Source organism: Podarcis gaigeae (assembly GCF_964106915.1).
Source record: "Podarcis gaigeae genome assembly, chromosome: 10".
NCBI classification, from domain to species: domain Eukaryota; kingdom Metazoa; phylum Chordata; class Lepidosauria; order Squamata; family Lacertidae; genus Podarcis; species Podarcis gaigeae.
The window spans coordinates 53,780,930-53,801,351 of record NC_139686.1 but is presented as its reverse complement, the minus strand read 5'-3'; the positions used below and the strand labels follow the sequence as shown (position 1 = coordinate 53,801,351).

Below are 20,422 nucleotides of genomic sequence, written 5' to 3'. Positions count from 1 at the left end.
GTCACTTAATCCCTGGACCCTGCAAGAATAAGGCCTTCAAATTTCCAGAAACAGCCAGACTACCCTCCTAGTGAAGTATAAGGAGGGAAAAGGAAGGTGCTCTGTGGGTGACAGCAAATAGGTCCTTCAGCTTGCAGATATTGAGAAGGAATAAAGCCAGAGCTGATAGTTAGGAGTTACGTGAGCCAGAAGCTGGAAGAAAAGCTGCAGGCTGAAAAGGCAGAGCAATTGTTGATTTGTGTTTGAATCCAAGGCTGGGCTACGAGAGAAATAATACCCCTTTGCGGGTGTTAATGCTGTGAACCCCCTCAATCACATGCTCAGGTTGTATATATGTGTAAATAAACCATATATCATAAAGACACCACAATCTCTGCTGTGCCTCATTCCCAAATGGAAGCACCTGGAACCCCCTGGAATCTCACACAACTTTGAGGCTGGAGTGGTGTGTTACAGTATTAGAATCACAAGCCCCAGGTCAGGCCACTGGAAAGCACTCCTTTCAATTGGATAGTTTAGGGACATATTAGTAAGAGCACCATGCTATGAAAATCGCAGACACCAGGCCAGGTTATCTTTAGCCAGTTTACTAAATCCATTCCTGGTCAAAATGTTGACAAATCCATTCCTGTTCTGATCTTGACAAGGAACTCATGCATCACAACAAGGCAAGACAAGCATCAAGTAAACAACTTGTTGGAAAGTGAACTTTTATCCCAAGACTTTTCAGAGAATTATTTGAAAATAGCAACAGTCTGGAAGCCTCCTTAGTACGCGAAACTATTGAAAGCATGGGCAGATCTCAGAGAAAAAACAGCGTATGCATCTGTTACACCTACCACCAGTGCCCATTTTGTACAAATCCGCAGTTGTGATTTATGCACGTTTACATATATCTAAGTTTCTCTGTGTCGCCAATTCACGCTTTGCTTACAGAAAGGCAAAACACATTTGCCTCTAAAAAGAGAAAATAGTGTGAGGAACAGCCTGCCTGTTCCATCTTTCTGGCTCAGACTGTATAAACACCTGACCATTTGGACTATTGAAAGAAAGCACAGCACAGCAAACCTGTCAGGACCAAATAAACATTTCATGCAGTGTGGAGATCCTTGTCAGCAAATCGGCATTTGAATTCTCACCCTCTTCCTCCCTCCAGAAGAAAAGTTTCTACACTGCTCTGTTCCAGACTAGAAGACTCTTGGTGTCCCTTCCAGTTCTATTGACTGTTAGAACTACAGGCAGAAGCTTCAGAGGCAGACCTTACCCCATACTGTCCCCCAAGTCCTGAAATCCTGTTTCAGACAATCAGGGTAGTGTCTGAGGTGGCTCCCAAAGGAGCCACAGAAATGTCTGCATTCATACATGCTACTAATCAACACATATTTTTCATGATTTGGAGGACATTGTGTGGCAATGTTTGTGTCTGCTTCAGTGTGTTTGGCTTTTTTAATGCCTTGAGAATTATGATTCTCCATAGAATCATAGAGTTGGAAGGGACCCAGAGTATCATCTAGTCTAATGCCCTGCAATGCAGGAATATGTAGCTAAATCGAACCTGCAACCATGGCGTTATTGGCACAACACTCTAACCAACTGAGCTATCCAGCTGCAACAATGGTGCAAATCTGTATTTCATGTCAGCTTCATCTGACAACAGGGAATCTCTGAAAAAGTGGAACACAGTCATCTAGAGCCCCACCTAAGATTGTCCAGGAAGACTGGGCCTGGGATCATCAGTTTAAAAAAGAAGAAGACCCCTTTTATACTGTTATAGATTTGGGGAAGACCCCCCCAAACCCTAGAAATTAATAAATTGTAGGATTTTGTTTATTTGGGATATGAATTAAGAAGTACAAGCTGCAGAGGAATTCCTGAACCCGCCAATGCAAAAAAACCTGGCCAAGCTGCAGACATTAAGGAACAATACAGAGCCATTGGCAATGCAAGAGAACTGTCCTTCCCCTGGCCCCAAGGTATGAACAGAAACTGGGGATTTGGAAGGTTGCCAGGGTAACTGGGTGTGAGGTGACAGGAAAAGAGCGTTTTTAGCAGGGTGTTCCAGGAAGAAGAAGGGAGAAGAAAGACTGGGATCCATCTTGGGCAGGCTGGCTGAAGGCTGGCTGGGAGAGATGCCTTGGACTCCAGGGCTGCACTGTTGTGGGGGACAAGACCTTCTTGAAATGTCCATGCTGTAAGACCTGGACTTCCTCCATGCAGACCGAAGGTGTAAGTAGGTGAATAAACCATATATCTTAAAGCTACAGCAGTCTCCACCATGTCTCAATTCTCCAGAGGAACACAGACCCTTTACTGTACAACCTCAGCCTAGAAGATACCCTGTACACATTAACATAAGCTTTCTTTTAAATATATACCTCACCTCATCCTTCCTACCTCTTTCTTCTCCTTCTGAATGGATCCAAAGTAGAAACACCTCTTCATTTCAGTTAAACTAATGATCCCTTGCAGGCACCTGCACCAGTTTAAAGATGTGTGCCAAGAAAATGTGGAAAAAATTCATACTTTTATTGAAGACTCTGGAGTTTCTTATTTAGCGATTCTTGAAAATCAGAGAGAAATAAGCACGCTTCACAGGACAACAAAGCTCAGCCTTAGAAGGATTTGCCTCAAAGAAATTTCTCTTTGAGCAAAAGAAAACTCTGATTAAATACTTATAAGTTCACATGCCAGCGAGGTAAGCAAGAAGCCAAACACTCAGGTGGCCTATTTTCTGAAGAAAAGCGAGAGAAATCTTTCCTGGAAGAGACTTTCTAGTCATCTATTGGAGCTGAAGTACAAAGAGCTCTTGGGGATTTAATGCCTACGTTTTTTTGGAAAGCCTTTGTAAGTTTTATTTTCCCCCTCTTTGATAACGTCTCTCTTATTTTATCTTCCTGACTTTTGATTTGATTCCTGGCACATTGTGACACTGAAGAGAGACAACAACAGGCTCTGCTAAACAGAACTTTACTAAGTCGTTTCATCAAACCATTTTTGCGGACCGGCCCATTGTTTTGTCTGCTTTCTTTGTCATTTTGCCATATTTAGGATTCCCAAACACAGAACATATAATTTGCAAAATGGCAATTAATCTAGCCTTTGTTCAAAATGTGACTGGAGGCATAAGTTAATAGGAGGGGTCTTTTTGCCATCACCCCTTCTAGTGCCACACTTCGTGGCTTCATGCCAATCAGCTGGCAGTAAAATGAGGCCACCCACAGTCAAGATAGTGATTTTTTTCCTATAAAGAGGAGCTCCCCAGATATGCAGAAATGTATTCTGATGAGTGAAAGTATAAGGTAGGATGCAAGGAGCGAGTAGGATTCTGGTAACAAGGTGGACTCCTCTTGCCTCACTGCCCATCAAATGTGATAGGCCTTTACAGCTAGTAAACTATGGTACATGTACACTGATGTGTGTAGTGTTTTCAGTCTGGAAGGGGGCAGAACAAAGCGGAATGGGGCAGGCTTACATGCACCCCGCCGACATGTGCAGTGCATCCAAATGCAAGCCCTGTACAAATGCGAGTTGCCTGTACAGTTATGTGGAGTTACATATATGCTATAAACTACAGAAATTCGTTTTCCTTCACAGATGGAAGTTAGGCTGTACCAGCAGGACCTCAAACATAAATTGGATCTGTCAAAATACGTAGATTGTAGATTTGCATTTTTGTATGAAATGCTCCTTTTTAAAAAAGCATGTCATACATTTAAAGCACTCTCTAACCACTTTGATAGTCATGGTTTCCCCCCAAAGAAACTATCTTGGGAACTGTAGTTTGCTGTGAATTATAGCTCTGCAAGGGGGTTTCCTAACAGCTCTCTCAGTACCTTTAACAAACTAAAGTTTCTGTGATTTTTAAAGGGGTAGAAGAGTGCTTTAAATGTAGGGTGTGGGTGTAAACAAAGTATCTCTGAAATCCAGGAAATGGGATTTGAGGAGAGAGGGGGAAAGAGAATCTAATTTTACATATCAGGATTTATTTAGTTTTTTAACCAATAAGTCAATGTTCTATGCAAGAAGCAGTCCAATACGGGCAACATTCAGTTGGGCCAGAACCGCAAAATTATAAAAGTATAAATCTGTTTAAAAATGAATATTTCCTAAGGCAACTAGCCTGGTTGGGCTTTTTGAGGGATTCGTGGCTGGGGATGGAAGGGTTAAACATTCCAGTGTGTTGCAGTCTGAATAAAAATTCCCCTATGGACTCTGCTTGCTCTTTCTCTCTTCCTTCACTTTTACAGTGGACTGGCCAACTAGTTGGAGAACGAAATTCAAGTCAAGGGCTGTCCATGCTTCCAGCTATTCTGACCCCATACAGGGAGACCAAGAGCTGAGAGGCCAAGCACCTTGAACAAGCAATTAATTCCTCAGAAAGGAGGAACAAACCGTCACTCAAAGCAGTGCTTTCCGACCTGGGAGTTCTGCCTCTTCACCTCAGATATATGGAGGGAGGTGCCTGGCGTTCTCTGGTCCATGGGGTCACGAAGAGTCGGACACGACTAAACGACTAAACAACAACAACAAATATAACCACATTTTATAGAAATTTGTGGCCTTATAAATTAGAACGCTTTGCATTTCCATTAACACTACAGGACAATAGAACCTTCTCCAGCGCTGTGGCTACATAACTTTTCCCCATTGGCCAAACTGTCTACGTACTATATTAACCAATATGTCTCAAGCTCAATAAGAGTGATTTCTCTGCACAGTAAATGACCATACTAGTACATTAACAGTGGATTTATGCCGAAAGCTAATATATTCCTCTCCCTCTGACATAGGTTTTAGCTTAATTATCTCATTACTTTTTGTGGTCCAGCACAGCAGCTATTGACCTCAACGATAAATCCAGTCAAATCAGCAAGGTTTTAAATCTACGAGGCAGAATGATGGCATTAACTTGCCCAAGTTTGGATCTCTTCACCGTTCAAGGTGGAAGCACAAGTGTGTTCGGGAATATGCTGGCATGCACAAGCACTTGGAAGTTTGGATGGGGAAAGGGGTATATATTCAAGCCCCACACCCAACATTCTCCTGCATCTTGCACCCTCCCCCCATCCTCAGTGTTGAGTTAGGGGGCTTCTACATGTGTCTTCTTGACAGGGTGAGCTCCCATTGCTTGGTCCCTGCTCCTGTCAACCTAGCAGTTCGAAAGCACTAAGCTGCTTCTGGCGAACCAGAGCAGCGCACGGAAATGGCATTTACCTTCCCGCCAGAGCGGTACCTATTTATCTACTTGCACTTTGATGTGCTTTTGAACTGCTAGCCAATAAAGTGAGATAAGTGCCGCAACCCCAGAGTCGGCCACGACTGGACCTAATGGTCAGGGGTCCCTTTACCTTTACCTTTCAATGGCTAAGGTGGGGAGTTAAGGACACTTAATTCTTTTCCTCCCTCCCTGCCTGCTGACATCCATATGCTTATCAGCTTCCCCCAGCCCCAGTGACTGTTATCTGTGTGCATTTAAGAAAAAAGCACATTAAATAGAAAGATATATTTAACATTTGTGTCTTGTCTGACGTATGTGCCAAAATCTGTAATAATCCCAATCAGCCTCCATTTATATGGATCGAGCAAACTGGCCCTCAGTCCTTTGCAAATAATCCAAACAGATACTGAAAACACCTATAAAACGCTTCATTGCCTCTTCTTTCTGTACAACTTGAGGCCCGGCCTGTGCTGCCTCTTGATTCCAATGAAGCTAAACGTAAGGCTGTGCAACGGTGAATAAACTCCCTCAAGTGTTAAAGCTTTATCATGCTGGCCAAGAATTCCAAAGGGTGATTTATTCTCCACACAGAGATTTTATTTTATTTTATTTATTAAACTTGGCTGGGGGCCAAATCCTTTGGCATTTTAAATGTAAACTTAGGCTGGAATATATTGCCTTATGCCGAACATTTGTAACCTCTATTGATTGGCTCAAGTGGAAGCGAAGAATTAAAGGTCTTTATTATTGATGTGGGGAAAATTACCTCTCTGCCGTTCTCAGCCTGAAGATATCCATCACTTCCCCAAGAGCACCTATCTATAACTCTTCCTTTCCTGTGGCTAGGAAACATATACTTATTTATAGTGTTTTCCTATAATTTAATTATGCTCCAGATACAGCCAATCCTTTTTAAAATTCCAGGCAAGGGACTATCTCAGCTTTGCTTTGTGATGACACAGTGGAGCTAGCTGCTATTCATTTCTGGAATGACAGGGAACCTGCAGGGCTTGGAGGCTCTGGGCTATGTTCCGAAGACCTCTGCCAACACATGCCTTGAGTTTAGCTTAGCCCCCAGTGCTGTAGTTTGCTTAGATTGATGGGTATGGAAAGGAATCACAGTGCATTACAGATATATTGTATGCTTTCCAGTTGTAAGGTAGAGATAGATCTCCAGATGTTGCTAGAATCCAACCCCCACTAGTCCTAGCCAGCAGGGCCAGTGGCCAGAGATGACAGGAGTTGTTATCCAACAGCATGTGGATGATACCATGTTGGCTATCTCTGATGTAGGGTCTAGGATGGAGAAAACCTACCACAGAGTCGGGTTGTTATGCAGGTAAAATAAATTTTGCTGATATGCAAAGTAGCAGAGTAGGAAGCTAAATAACTCTTCTGGGTGATTGATAGCTTCTTTGTGAAGAGTATATAATGTCCAGACTCTTTGTTTACTTTCATCAGTCCTTTTTTTCTGGGGGGATGCAGATGTATGCATACCCCTAAACATTTTGTGCATCTAAGTTTGGCCTCATTGAGGGGCAGTATTTCAATATTAGGAAAATGAGAGTACCCCTAAACATTTTTTAAGAAAAAAAGCACTGACTTTCATAAACATATAACTGAGAAGAATGTATTTACTGTTAAGTTGTGGGTGAACATATCAGACGACACAGCGATTCTTCAAACAGCTCTTGTTTATTCACAGGCCAGAACAGAACTGAACTGAAAGGTTCAGTCAGCCTGCTTATATAGAGCTCCAGTACAACGTAACTGTAACAATTTTCTAAAACTATCTAATCTCTGAACATCACTTTCGATCCCTTATTTGCATAACTATCTACAGTATCCCCCTGCTGGCCCAGGGTGAGAACTTCAGTGCATAACATTTACAATCACATGTTTGTTCAAACAAGGGTACATTCTCACTTGATTTGTAGACTGAAGTGTTCTTACTTAGACTTATAAACAAAACAGTGTTGAGAATTGCACCGGAGTCTTACCTTATTCAGGCCTTACAGTTTCTTATGAACGGCTTTTTCTCTTTTACCTCAGCAGTATTCTCTCTGTTCCTTACAGAGAGCTCCTGCGCAAGTTTCTCCCTATTAACATTTAGGAATCTTTCTCTGTTTCACTTCAGACAGATCACAGTGACACACAGTAGTATCCTGAGAAACCTCACATTCTCCCTCACACATAGAGAGAAGCAGAAAGACAGTTACAAAACGACAGTTACTAGAATAACAGTCACAACAGAATGGAATGCCTCTCTCACCTGACTCACAGTCAGCCAATCACATGACAGCTACTGCCTGAGGAGAAAACAGCAACCCATGTTAAAAAGTACACAGTAATTTAACATAAACAAACATTCCCATTTCAGGAAATCAAATCATTATCCTTAACATGGGTTTAGGACAACTTGACAGAAGACAGAGGGGACATCCCTACCTCCTTCCCAAAGCCTAGTGAGCTCTGGACTATGGGGAGGAGGTGTGAGAGCTCTGATAAGGTCCTAGAGTTCTCCTTGCAAAATTGGAGAGACTGTTGTGGATGTGACACAAAAGCATTAAACACAACCTGTTCTATTGGTTACCACAGAATGTATCTTTCAAGCCTAATTTCAGAGTGGGCAGGGGAGGGACCCTGTGGGTTCCAAGGAAAGTCTTTATGGGCACATGGGCACCCATGGGTGCCACACTGATGCCCCTCTGTGTCTAGACCAACTTGACAAAATCCAAGATCTCTGGTTTGCTGAGTTATCTCTTGCGTAGGTCTGAAGTCTGAGTGCCCCACAATGCAAAAGCTACAAAGAGCACTGCAATTGTCGAAGGAGGTTGGTGTATTTGAAGAAGAACAGCATTCCTCATAATAGAGAAATAATTTCACCCAGGAATTCCATCCGGTTTCCTGGCTTCTCCTCCCGCTCAGAGCAGAGGTCAAAGCACAGGTGCCGTTAGGCTGGCATTGATGTGAAATCTGCAGCATAAAAAAAATGTGCTTCCAAAGTTATATGGCTATTCTAAAGAACAGCTGGAGGAGAAGAGCTGGATTTAGACACACATGTTTCAAGATCTCTGGGTTTCGCATTAATTGTTTCCCTGTGATATCCAAAACCTGATCTCCCTGTCCATTTCCTAGGGAAGTAATCAACAAATTTCAAACACTGGATAGGGTTTGTTCTTTCTCTTTCTTCCCCTACCTCTTATGCTGTAATCTTACCGACCTTTGTGGCTAAACAATTTATGAGGCAGAACGACATTTCCATCCCTGAATCCCACCCCCCTCAGTCATTGCATCTCTGTCATGTTTTATCTCAGCAAATAGCCCTTGAATCAGTATCTTGTTGCAGCTTTACTTACAATTATCATTATTTTGCTTACTTCTGTTAAGGCTCTATTCTTCCCCCGCTCCCAGAGCTGCAATTCTCAGAATGGTTTAACAGTTAATGCCACCTCACAGGGAAATCTGGGAAGTGTAATTGTGTGAGGGGAATGGGAGTCTCTTAACAATGCTCAGCACCCTTAACAAACTACAACTCCCAGAATTCTTTTGGGTAGGCCATGGTTTAAAATGGTATCACAGGTATCCTCCTGTGAAGAGGCTGCATCTTAATGTTTTAATGTTGTATTTTAATCTTGTTTTTTAAATTGTATTTTGATCAACTTGTTTTTAATATTGGTTGTTAGCTGCCCTGAGGGAGGGCGGGGTATAAATAACATTTATTATTATTATTATTATTATTATTATTATTATTATTATTAGGAACTATGTGAAACTATCTACAGTGGTACCTCAGGTTACATACGCTTCAGGTTACATACGCTTCAGGTTATAGACTCCGCTAACCCAGAAATAGTGCTTCAGGTTGAGAACTTTGCTTCAGGATGAGAACAGAAATTGGGCTCCGGAGGCGCAGCAGCAGCTGGAGGCCCCATTAGCTAAAGTGGTGCTTCAGGTTAAGAACAGTTTCAGGTTAAGTATGGACCTCCGGAACAAATTAAGTACTTAACCTGAGGTACCACTATAATAGCTTAATCCTAATCATGTCTACATAGAAATAAGTTGATGATGATGATTTCATTTCAACTGATTTTGATTGGACTTACTCCCAGGTTAAGTGGGATTGAGACTGCAGGTTTCAGGTTTCAGGCACATTCACAACACATACTGAACAACAACAACAACATTCTGCCCATCTGACTGTGCAACCTTCAGCAAATTTGGACATCAAACACAGTGAAACATTAAAAACTTCCCTATACAGGATTGCCTTCAGATGTCTTCTAAAAGTCAGATAGTTGAAAGCACTATGTTGTAATCAGTGAGATAGCTCAGTTCATAGAGCATTAGTCTCTTAATCCTGAGGTCATGGGTTCAAGCTCCTCACTGGGCAAAAGATTCCTGCATTGCAAGGGGTTGGACTAGATGATGCTTGTAGTCCCTTTCCACTCTGCAATTCTATGATTCTACTCATGACTTAAGTCCCACTGATTTCAATGGGAACCAAATGCAACTAATTTAGTCAGGATCCATGTGGTAGTTTTTTGATTTTTAAAATGGGAGTGGGAAAGAAGAAGAGGACCAAATTACTGAACAGGCCTCCCAGTCAAAAAAGCATTATCTTTGCCTTATTCTGTACATTTTCCCCCTTCCGGGATAATTTTGCAGATAGCCAGTAGATGGCATCATCTGCATTCATATTATGAAGAGTTTAGCGGTGTATCACCAGTGTTGAAGCAATGATTCTTCAACATCAACTTCGTTGGACTGGTCATGTTGTGCAGATGCTTGATGATCGTCTTCCAAAGCAACTACTCTATTCCGAACTTAAAAATGGAAAGCGTAATGCTGGTGGTCAAAAGAGGTTTAAAGACTATCTCAAGGCAAATCTTTAAAAATGTGGTATAAACACTGATAACTGGGAAACACTGGCCTGTGAGCGCTCCAGTTGGAGAACAGCCTTTACCAAAGGTGTCATGGGCTTTGAAGATGCTCAAACTCAGGATGCAAGGGAGAAATGTGCTAAGAGGAAGGAACGTGTGGCAAATCCACACCGTGATAAACTCCCGCCTGGAAACCAATGTCCCCACTGTGGAAGGACGTGTGGATCCAGGATTGGCCTCCACAGTCACTTACAGACTCATTGTTAAAACTGTGTTTATGGAAGACAGTCTTACTCGGCTACAAGTGATTGCCAAAGAAGAAGAAGTGGTGTATCTGTTTTTCAAAGCCAAACTTGCTATGGCAAATTTAAGTTAGCCGTTGGGAAAGTGTTCAGAGTTGGAAAAATGAAGAGCACTGAAAAATAATAATGTGATTTTCCCAATATTTTCTCATATCCATCATTTAATTTGGTGTCTTTTTCCTAAATGTCCACAGCTTATGGAAGACAGAGAACAGATGGGCACAATCCACAGGTGCTTGCCACAATAGCTTTCTACTGAAAACTGTGGAAAGCATTCAAAATAATGGAGAAAGCCTATGCACTTACTGCAGGTTCTTCCCCTCAAACCTTACCCAATGCATATACAGTGGGTGGTGGTGGGGATGAGGGCAATTGGCCCATCTCTGCTCTTTTGAGCCACATGACTTCAATCACATGATTTAGAATGCACAGATAAGTCAGGCGTGGCTAAAGCCCTATTTGGGCATTCAAGACCAGCATTTCCCAAATTGTGGATTGCAAAGGCTGTGCAAGCAGGTGACAGGCTTTATAAGTGAACCCCAAATAATTATTGCTTGTAGTGCAATGCTGTGTTGATACTTGTAATCCAAACATCAGAGAGGCAACGGTCGTACATTCCCCATAAGGAAAATGGTGAATAACTTTCTAAGTGCTGTTCCGCCAATTGCAGTCTGTTAAGGAAATTCGGGTCCTTCAAGTAATGGTTGTGAAAGAGGCAAACTTGCATTTACAATACACAAAACTCACAGCTACTGAAATCTGAGGTCCCAAATCCATCTGATATTAAATTGATGAGTCACCGAAACAGTAAAGTTGGATTTGTGGGTCACCATACCCAAAAGGGTGTGAATCACTGTTCTAAATCATTACAATTGTGTGATTTTGTTGTTGTTTAGTTGTTTAGTCGTGTCCGACTCTTCATGATCCCATGGACCAGAGCATGCCAGGCACTCCTGTCTTCCACTGCCTCCTGCAGTTTGTTCCAACTCATGCTGGTAGCTTTGAGAACACTGTCCAACCATCTCGTCCTCTGTTGTCCCCTTCTCCTTGTGCCCTCCATCTTTCCCAACATCAGGGTCTTTTCCAAGGAGTCTTCTCTTCTCATGAGGTGGCCAAAGTACTGGAGTCTCAGCTTCAGGATCTGTCCTTCCAGTGAGCACTCAGGGCTGATTTCCTTAAGAATGGATAGGTTTGGTCTTCTTGCAGTCCATGGGACTCTCAAGAGTCTCCTCCAGCACCACAATTCAAAAGCATCAATTCTTCGGCGATCAGCCTTCTTTATGGTCCAGCTCTCATAAGCTAGGGTGGGGCATACCTGGCCCCTCAATATTTTATTCAGTCTGCCCCCTCGTCCCCGCCCTGTCACCCATGTATTGAAAGAAGGTCTGAAAAAGGGAAGCCAAGAGCCATTAATTCCAGTTGATTTGTTTTCAATAAACTTTTGTTGAATTGTGCTCATAACCTACGTGTGTTACTATTGCTATTAAAAGTCTAGATTCAGTGATATCTCATTATTACCCCACTCATGCACACATAGTGTGTGTTCATGTGTCTATCTAAGTATCTATCTATCTATATCTATCTATCTATCATCTATCTATCTATCTATCTATCTATCTATCTATCTATCTATCATCTATCTATATCATCTATCTATCATCTATCTATCTATCTATCTATCTATCTATCATCTATCATCTATCTATCTATCGATCTATTGTTAAATGATAGCACTTCTTTTTCTCTAGGATATCTGTCATAATTGGCTTCTAAAAATACTGAATGTGCTATATTCTGCACCTTTATCTACCTTTCTGTCACCACTAGTGAAGAGTGTGGTAATTATAAAAAATTATATCCTCTTACACTTCCTCTTTCATAAAGGAATCTATTTACCTCAACTTGCAAAGTCAGTTAATAAAACCCCTTAGATAAGAGTCCACTTCACTTGAACAGATACAATTGAAGAATATATCACTGAAAGGTAAAAGAGGGAATACTGTGTTATAATTACAATTAAATAAGAAGATGTATCCTCTATAATATGATGGAAAAAGATAACTCTCTTTAATTAAACAACCTACGTGCCAGAAATAAGTTTGGTCCTGATCCAACTAAAGTCAACAGAAAAAAATCTGTGAGACTTCCATTAGTCGCCACCAATATGTGTGCTCACATATAATTCCATTGACTTCAATGGGATTTCCTCCTGAGTAAAATGTCTATAGGAATCTAACTATGATCAATCAGTGCATTTAGGTATAAGATGGTCTGCTGCCTTTGCTGAAGGGGTGAAGTTAAGATTAGTACTTCCCCTCTTGATATGGCTTCTGCGCAAAAATCCAGTCACTGACATTTTCTTCAGTATGAAGATTCACTAATAAGAAAAACAAATAACAGCTGTCACAAAGCTTTTCAGCATGGAGTTCCCCTGTTCAGAGTCCGGTCAGCCATGCCCTGTTCCAGAATACACCATTCAGCCTCTCTCATTTCTATCTCCCCTCCCAACAGACACTCAACATTTGGCAGTAACTGGGCATGCCCAGTCCTCATTGTGCTGTTTGGGGGTGGTGGTTGTTGTTTTGGGCCACTTGGGGCTTTCCCCCAAATATTTTTATACATCTGCAAATATTGGGGTTCCCTGAGCATACTGATACCACCACCACCCTATCTTGTATGTTGGTAGTATCGTTTCAGATACATAAAGATTGGCTCTCAACCCTGATCATCGCTAACAGAGGGAATAATCCCAGTGATGCGTTTCAGGCTGTCATTACACAACAATTAAGGAATAGTATTTTTAAAAAGGCAGGTGGAGTGGACGTCAATGGTTTCCCCACTCCTGTGCAAAATTTGCATTTGTGACTTTAATGGAGCCAAGGTAAATGCTACATCAACATTTATTACATTGCACCAGAGCAGGATTGCTAACTTGGCCCCATGGCCGTTATTAATTAATTAATTAATTAATTAATATGAATTTATTATTTATACCCCACCCATCTGGCTGGGTTTCCCTAGCCACTCTGGGCGGCTCCCAACAGAATATTAAAAACACGATGAAACATCAAACGTTAAAAACTTCTCTAAACAGGGCTGCCTTCCGATGCCTTCTAAAAGTCAGATAGTCGTTTATTTCCTTGACATCTGATGGTAGGGCATTCCACAGGGCGGGCAGCACTACCAAGAAGGCCCTCTGCCTGGTTCTCTGTTACCTCACTTCTCGCAGGGAGGGAACTGCCAGAAGGCCCTCGGAGCTGGACCGCAGTGTCTGGGCTTTACAATGGAGGTGGAGATGCACCTTCAGGTATACAGGACCGAGGCCATTTAGGGCTTTAAAGGTCAGCACCAACACTTTGAATTGTGCCCAGAAATGTACTGGGAGCCAATGTAGGTCTTTCAGGACCAGTGTTATGTGATCTTGGCGGCTGCTCCCATTTTTGAGAAGGAAGGAGAAAGGCAAAAGACAATGGGACAAGGAAACTGTACACATAGATCATAGAATTGTAAAGTTGGAAGCATAGCTGTCAATGTTCAGCTTTAATTTGTAGGTTTCTGTGGGCAAAATTGCCCCCCAAACGCTCATACATGGAGAGTTAAAGTGCAGACCTCTGCTTGGAAAGTGAGGGGCAAAAGGTGAGTGTGGATAAGCCCTAAATTCTGCTCGTTTTCAATGAAGTTTACTCCCTAGCTGGTGCGTTCAAGAGTAAAGTTCTAGACACAGCAGCATTAAGCTAGCTTAGTCAAAGAATCTGCTGGATGATTGTCACATCATTCAGGTGTCTGCTCAAAGCAATGTCTTTTAACTTTGCATTCACCACCATGAAAGATAAAGGACAAATATTTGAGCAGCAAACAAAATGTTTGAGCGATTGACGGATTGCCAAGAGAGATTTAAGGTGGGGAACAGGGCGAACTCAAGCAGCTGCTCTTATGTACCCAATAAAACAGTCTGGCAGTAACAGAGTAGACTTCCAGAAATGTTGGTGTTTTGCAAATGGTGAAGAAGTGCTTCTAAAGCTTCTGAAATAGTCAGTGATACAAAGCTCCTTGCTGTCATTTGCCTTGAATGAATGTAGAATAAGCTCCCCTAAGAGAAATGGGACAGGATGATATTGTGTCACTCGCGGGAGGAATTGTATGGGGAGGGCAAAACATGGCTGCAGAGGTTTTAAACCACTAGCTGCCAATGCTAGGGCAAAGCTTTATAGAGCCACTGTATGAAGTTTTCAATGGATTGGCCTTCCCTTCCCACAGTGGGCTTTATGTTAAACTTTTGTTTGCAAGGAGATATTTTGAGAAAATAAGTATTCATGCAAAAGTTTCTATTAAAACGGCTTTTATTGTGCAGATTGTAGCCTTGGCTGTAGAACATGCAGAATTAAAAAAAAATGTGTCAGTTATTATACTTCGTAAGCATACAATAGCTATGTAAATATCTTGGATCAGCAATGTATTTGCATTTGGGAACTTTTTCTGGGTACACAGTTTATGCAATCAATTTCAGAGTGATTTTCCTTAGGTAAAGACAAAATAAGATCTTGTTTTCATTATCACCAAAGGTGTGTCTCAATACTGCAAAAATATATATCTAATAGTACACTCTCGCTTATGTACATAGTAAAAATGTAAAACTATAGCCAGACCAGTGTTTGTTTTAAATGCAAGAAGAGAGAAATAGCTACTAGGCTTGCAATTTATGTGCCAAAAATAAGGGATCCTTCAAAACTTCTTCCTAATTTTTATAGACCTGTTAAAACAACTCTGCAGAAGTTATTTACTATTACTGGAAATTCATTGGCATTTTCTCATTGGCTTCGGCAGTGACTTGCATCCTGAGTAAAAGTTGACTATATTTTCTCTGCCGCTGCCAACTTAACAAGGTTTTGTGGCAAACAAGCACAGCCTGGGCCTTCAGGAGCAAAATGCATATAAATATGTAGAAGCATTAGCATCCTCTGCAACCAGATGCAAGTTGGCTTGGGCATCACAGGACAGTCCTCTACATGTAGTAGTTGTACTGAGTTCAGTGGGGTTACTCCTGAGTAAGCAGGTACAGGATTGGAGCCCTAGTATCCAACCACCAACAGTACAATCCTGACCATGTCTACTCAGAAGTTAAGTCCTATTGAATTCAATGGGGCTTCCTTCCAGGAAAACAAGAGTTGAGATTGCAGCCTCAGTCTTTTCCAGGTGATGAACAAAATATGGTTACCCCATGAAATGGCACTGCACCTGTTGGAGGAACAACACCTTTCCTAGTGCACTACTCACTGATTTTACATTAAAAGGACAAAGCGAATTCCACTATTTAAATAACAGTGGGAACGTGCTTGAGGTTGTGTAAAAAAGGAAAACGAAATGTAAGGCTTTTTAAAAAGCTATTAAAATAGTGTTTCCTGTCAGAAAACTTGAACATCCCCTTACTGCCATAAACTCGCTTGTCTGAGAAAGAACTGCATTTCCCCAGCAAAAGAATATTCCTGGATGAGTGCTGGGGAATTGCGATTTCCTTCAAGCAGGAATCATTGCCTTTTGGAAAGATGCACAGATCCGTCCATTGTGTGATAAAATGGACACCACAAAGGCCACATTGGCTGAGTAACGATCGTTGACATGGTGCCTTCATGACATAGGAGCCAACTCCTAGGAGCTGTGGGGTCTTCAGTCCCCCACCACAAAGTTGATTGGGAGTGCCATTCAAATAATGTGTGTGACCATCTCATGTGATTGATTATGCAGGGTGGGGCTTAACTGTGTCCCCCATATTTTATTCTAGTTGCCCCCCCGCTTCATGGTGTTGCTGGGCTTCAACTCCCAGCATCCCTGGCCATTAGCCATACTGTCTGGGGCTGATGGGAGATGGAATCCAACAACATCTGGAAGGCACTGGGTTGACTATCTGTGCACTGGAGTCCAGTCTTCATGGCACCTGGAAGATCAGTGAAATCAGCTGCATAGCTGCCCTGATTTTGGCTGCCATGGCAATATGTATGTAGACACCCTGTGAAAATGATGGGGAAACCACTTTCAGAAAAGAAAACTGAGAGTGGTCTCCAGTAAGCCCTAGTGACGAAAGATGCCTGTATATTGCAAGCTTGGCAGTGCTGGTCGACTACAGGTGCAGTTCTGCACAGGACCAAAGCAACCTGATTCAAATGACACACTGGGCTGGGGGATAAACGAAGGCAGGGAATGGTGTCTGCAGCAAGAGTTGGCCTTAGCAGGGCTGGCCAGAAGGCGAGATTCAGACTCCACTTTCAGCAGTGGAATGTCTTGGTCCCAACAAACTTAATGGGGCCCACTTCTAAGTAACATGCTTAGGATTGTACTGTTTTTTAAAAAATGTTGAAGCATTCATATTGCGCCAAGAACTATGCAAGGTATTATCACTAATAATGCTTGGCTGCCATCTGGAAGCTGCTACAGACTTTATGCAAGGTTGCATACAAGCCCAGCAAAAAGAAGCTCAGGCTTTAGAATTCCTCAGTTTGGATACTTAAGGAAGTTTATCCCAGTTAACTCCACCTCACAGCTATTTTTTAAGAAAGCAGCAGCAACAAACAGATTTCTTGCAAGGCTGAATAAGATACCTTCTCACCACAGTTAACATTTACGGTGAGGGCAAAATCTCCAAGCTGGTCATAGCACAACATCATGTTGCAGAGGCTTTATTTCTGCCCCCCCCCCCCGTCACTGACAGTTTCACACAAATTACGTCCATGAAGACTTCCTGATTGATGTGTACAACTCAGCTTAGGGGGGGAGGGGGGAATCACAATGTACGGTAGTACATAATGCTACTCTTGCGGTGGATTAGTGTGAAGTAAGCAAAGCGTGAATGGACTAGCAACATGCTGACCTTGGCTGAAGAGGGGATTTTAAAGAGAGCCCCTTGTACAAACAAACCAAACCAAAACACCCTTCCAAGCCCAGTTCGTAGTTGTCATGACTGCAGGAGCTGGACACAACTCGTCCCTCCACTGTAATGTTGGCGCATCCCCTTGGAACTTTTTCTTGCATGCGTCGCTGAAAAGAGTACTTTGGCATGCAGTTAATAGTAGCTTGGGTGATAAATTATCCTCTGGTACAGGCAGCGCTGCATGGCGTTTGCTGGTTTTACATGGGGACCCCGGTTCCAGAAAACAAATCCACAATGCATTTCTGGCTTGGATTCTGACCTTGGCTATTGACATCGGCTGGAACCACACCTTGATGATGAAGCATGTGTGGTGCATTCCTGCGAAGCTGCACATTCGTCCCGGGCAGATCTAGTGTGTCACATGCAAGATCCACCAATATGGAATTCATGCCATTGGGTTAGACGAACGATTCCATATTCAAAGACACTAAGGTGGCTCCTTGTGTACTCCTTTTAGTGACATGTGATAAAGATCTGCAATGAATCTGTCAGGAGGAACCACAAAAACAAATCAAAGGTGAAGCAACAGCTGTAGCATCTTGTGGGCAGGGACAGCTGCCTGGGTTGAAGGCCCTATCCTAAAGGCATTTTTCTCTTTCTGTGTGTCTCTCTCTTCACCATATATATATATATATATATATATATATATATATATATATTAGTTATTTACTTAGATCTATCTGTGTGTAGCAGTTAGCTGTGGCCCACTACAGTAAAGCGCTACAGTCGACAGACAATACATCTGAAAAAAGAACATTCTTTTAAAATCTGCCAGTTTGTCACGTCCATTATGCTGCAATAGCTTTTAGATCCTTTTTATTTTTTTTGTCGCTCACAGTAAAATCAAGGGCAGCGTTATAGCACTGGAAAGCAATGTTTCGGTTCTTTATTTTATAGCGTTGTGAACTGAACTTGCAACAAATGAACGGAAAGGGTAGGCAGAACACGAGTCAGTTCGTCAAAGGGTCAGCAAAACAATAGGCAGCTAGGAATGGGAGAGCAGCAATTTTTATATTTGGCCTTTAAAAAAAAAATGCAGATCCCTCCTGAAAAAAGAAGGGAAGATATAATTCCAGGAGAGATTAAGTAGGGGGAAAATTTGGGCAAGTGATTCTTTGTTGCACTCAGGTTGGTTGCTTCATTAGATGATGTGCGCCAGTTGCTTTGTTCACCGTTGATATAGCCTTGGGACTGGCACCAAATAAAATGGAGGGGAAGGGAGAAGACCTCTTCAGGCTCCTCAAAACGTCAGTTATGCTTCTTTCCGTACTGTTGCTCTGATGGAGCTGAACACTTTGCCAATAGCCTCATAGAGCGGGTCGCAGAAGGTGTGGATGCAGATAGAATAGACTCGGCCGATGCACTGGATCTCGATCAAGTAGCTCCTGATGCAGGGCACCACTGCCCAGATGTGGAGGAAGGACAGAATGGCAAAGTAGATGCCCCAGATGAGAGCCATGGGGATGCCAAAGAGGGCAGACAGTAAGCGATAAAACCAGTATTTTGTCACAGTGAAGGTGGTGAAGCTTGCCTTCCAGACCCCATCGAAACTATGGGTTCCCTCAGGTTCGGCAATCACGTCTTCGAAGTCAATCTGCAGACAAAAGGTGACATAAGTTCAGGAGGGAAATCGAAAAGCGACAACCAAGCCTGCACCTATTCAAGCCATCAAATCTGTCAAATAAAGGTAACAGCTATGCAACTTGATATCCAGAGTAACCTATATCAACACAGCGCTCGTATTTTGAAAGAGGCACAGGAAATGGAGTTGAGGTGCTGGCACTAGGGAAAAGATTTGGAGGACCATGACAGCCTTTACGATGGCTTACCATCTTGTCTTGCCTATATGCAAGCAGAGGTGGGTGGGTGGGGGGGATGCAGAAAGCTAGTTTGCTTTTTCAGCTGCTGCACTCTGAGTCACAAATCAGCCATAATCTGAGCAATTTCTGACATTTGTACCAATCACTAGGGCAAATGAAGCACTGGCCCCCATCAAGCTCAGACAGTCTTCTTCCAAGTCCAGAGGGTGGCTCTGACTGTCTGCTTCCTCCACCTTAATTTGTTTTGCCCCAAGCAAGCATGGGGATGGGGACAAAGTTATAATTAGTTTGGTCCACCTGTTATTGGCTCTGGCTCCATCTACGGTTGGCCATCCTGCTTTCCATGATACGCTACAATAATCTTTATTGTCATTGTCCCATACAGAGCAGTGGAATTGAAAAAATCTACATCAGACATTCAAAACCAACAAGCTTGCTATCCCAGCCTGGTTAACCCCCTAAAAACTCTGATACCCCACAATTAAATACAATATACTCCCACAGAGACTACCACCAATCCACCAATGGATACCAACCACCACTGCATCTTGGCTAGGGTGTCTATTTTGGCTTAAAGTGAGCATTTGTTCCTGTTTCATGACCAGCAATTTTATTGCATTGCAGGGGTATGAAATCTTTTCTTTCAGCCCCTGGGCTGCTTCCCAGGGGGCACATGCCAGTGAAGGCTGGAGCCAGAAGCAAAAGGTAGTCACAGCAATGGATGTGACCGCTTTGCGTCAAAACCAGAGGGGCCTATGCACACATCTCTCCCATCCCCCATCCAGGAAAATAAAGGGCATCACCACCACCCAAGGACACAGGCCAGCCAGGCCAGGCATAGGCAAACTCGGCCCTCCAGATGTTTTGGGACTACAACTCCCATCATCCCTGACCACTGGTCCTGTTAGCTAGGGATGATGGGAGTTGTAGTCAGGCCAAAGCACTCAAGGAGGACACAGAAGAGAGGCAGTGAGGGGCATGGCCCAAATAAAGGAGATGCAGCCTAAGGAGAATCCCAAGACTCAGAATAAGTAGCCTAGAAGACCACATCTGGCCCCTGGACCTGAGATTCCTCACCCCTGCTGTACAGTGCTACCTCAGGTTAAGTACTTAATTTGTTCCAGAGGTCCGTACTTAACCTGAAACTGTTCTTAACCTGAAGCACCACTTTAGCTAATGGGGCCTCCTGCTGCTGCTGCCGCACCACCAGAGCACAATTTCTGTTCTCATCCTGAAGCAAAGTTCTTTACCCAAGGTACTATTTCTGGGTTAGCAGA

The 20,422-nt window shown here is 42.7% G+C and overlaps 1 protein-coding gene and 2 long non-coding RNA genes across 5 annotated transcripts in view; all 3 read right to left on the bottom strand.

Moving 5' to 3' along the window:
• Positions 1–8,024, bottom strand: part of LOC310825669 — a 40,996-nt gene extending 32,972 nt beyond the window's left edge. Inside the window, exon 1 of the long non-coding RNA XR_014555420.1 lies at positions 7,219–8,024. This is a non-coding gene — a long non-coding RNA (uncharacterized lncRNA). The remainder of the gene's footprint in view (positions 1–7,218) is intronic.
• Positions 8,025–14,725: 6,701 nt separating this feature from the next.
• Positions 14,726–20,422, bottom strand: part of LOC310825661 — a 190,752-nt gene continuing 185,055 nt past the window's right edge. Inside the window, exon 2 of the long non-coding RNA XR_014555403.1 lies at positions 14,726–16,157. This is a non-coding gene — a long non-coding RNA (uncharacterized lncRNA). The remainder of the gene's footprint in view (positions 16,158–20,422) is intronic.
• CAV1 (caveolin 1) overlaps positions 14,726–20,422 on the bottom strand; it is a 29,916-nt gene continuing 24,219 nt past the window's right edge. For all 3 annotated transcript variants that reach the window (XM_083699537.1, XM_083699538.1, XM_083699539.1), the window contains exon 3: positions 14,726–18,919. In XM_083699537.1, the coding sequence (XP_083555663.1) occupies positions 18,578–18,919 (342 nt within the window). In that variant the 3' untranslated portion in view covers positions 14,726–18,577. The remainder of the gene's footprint in view (positions 18,920–20,422) is intronic.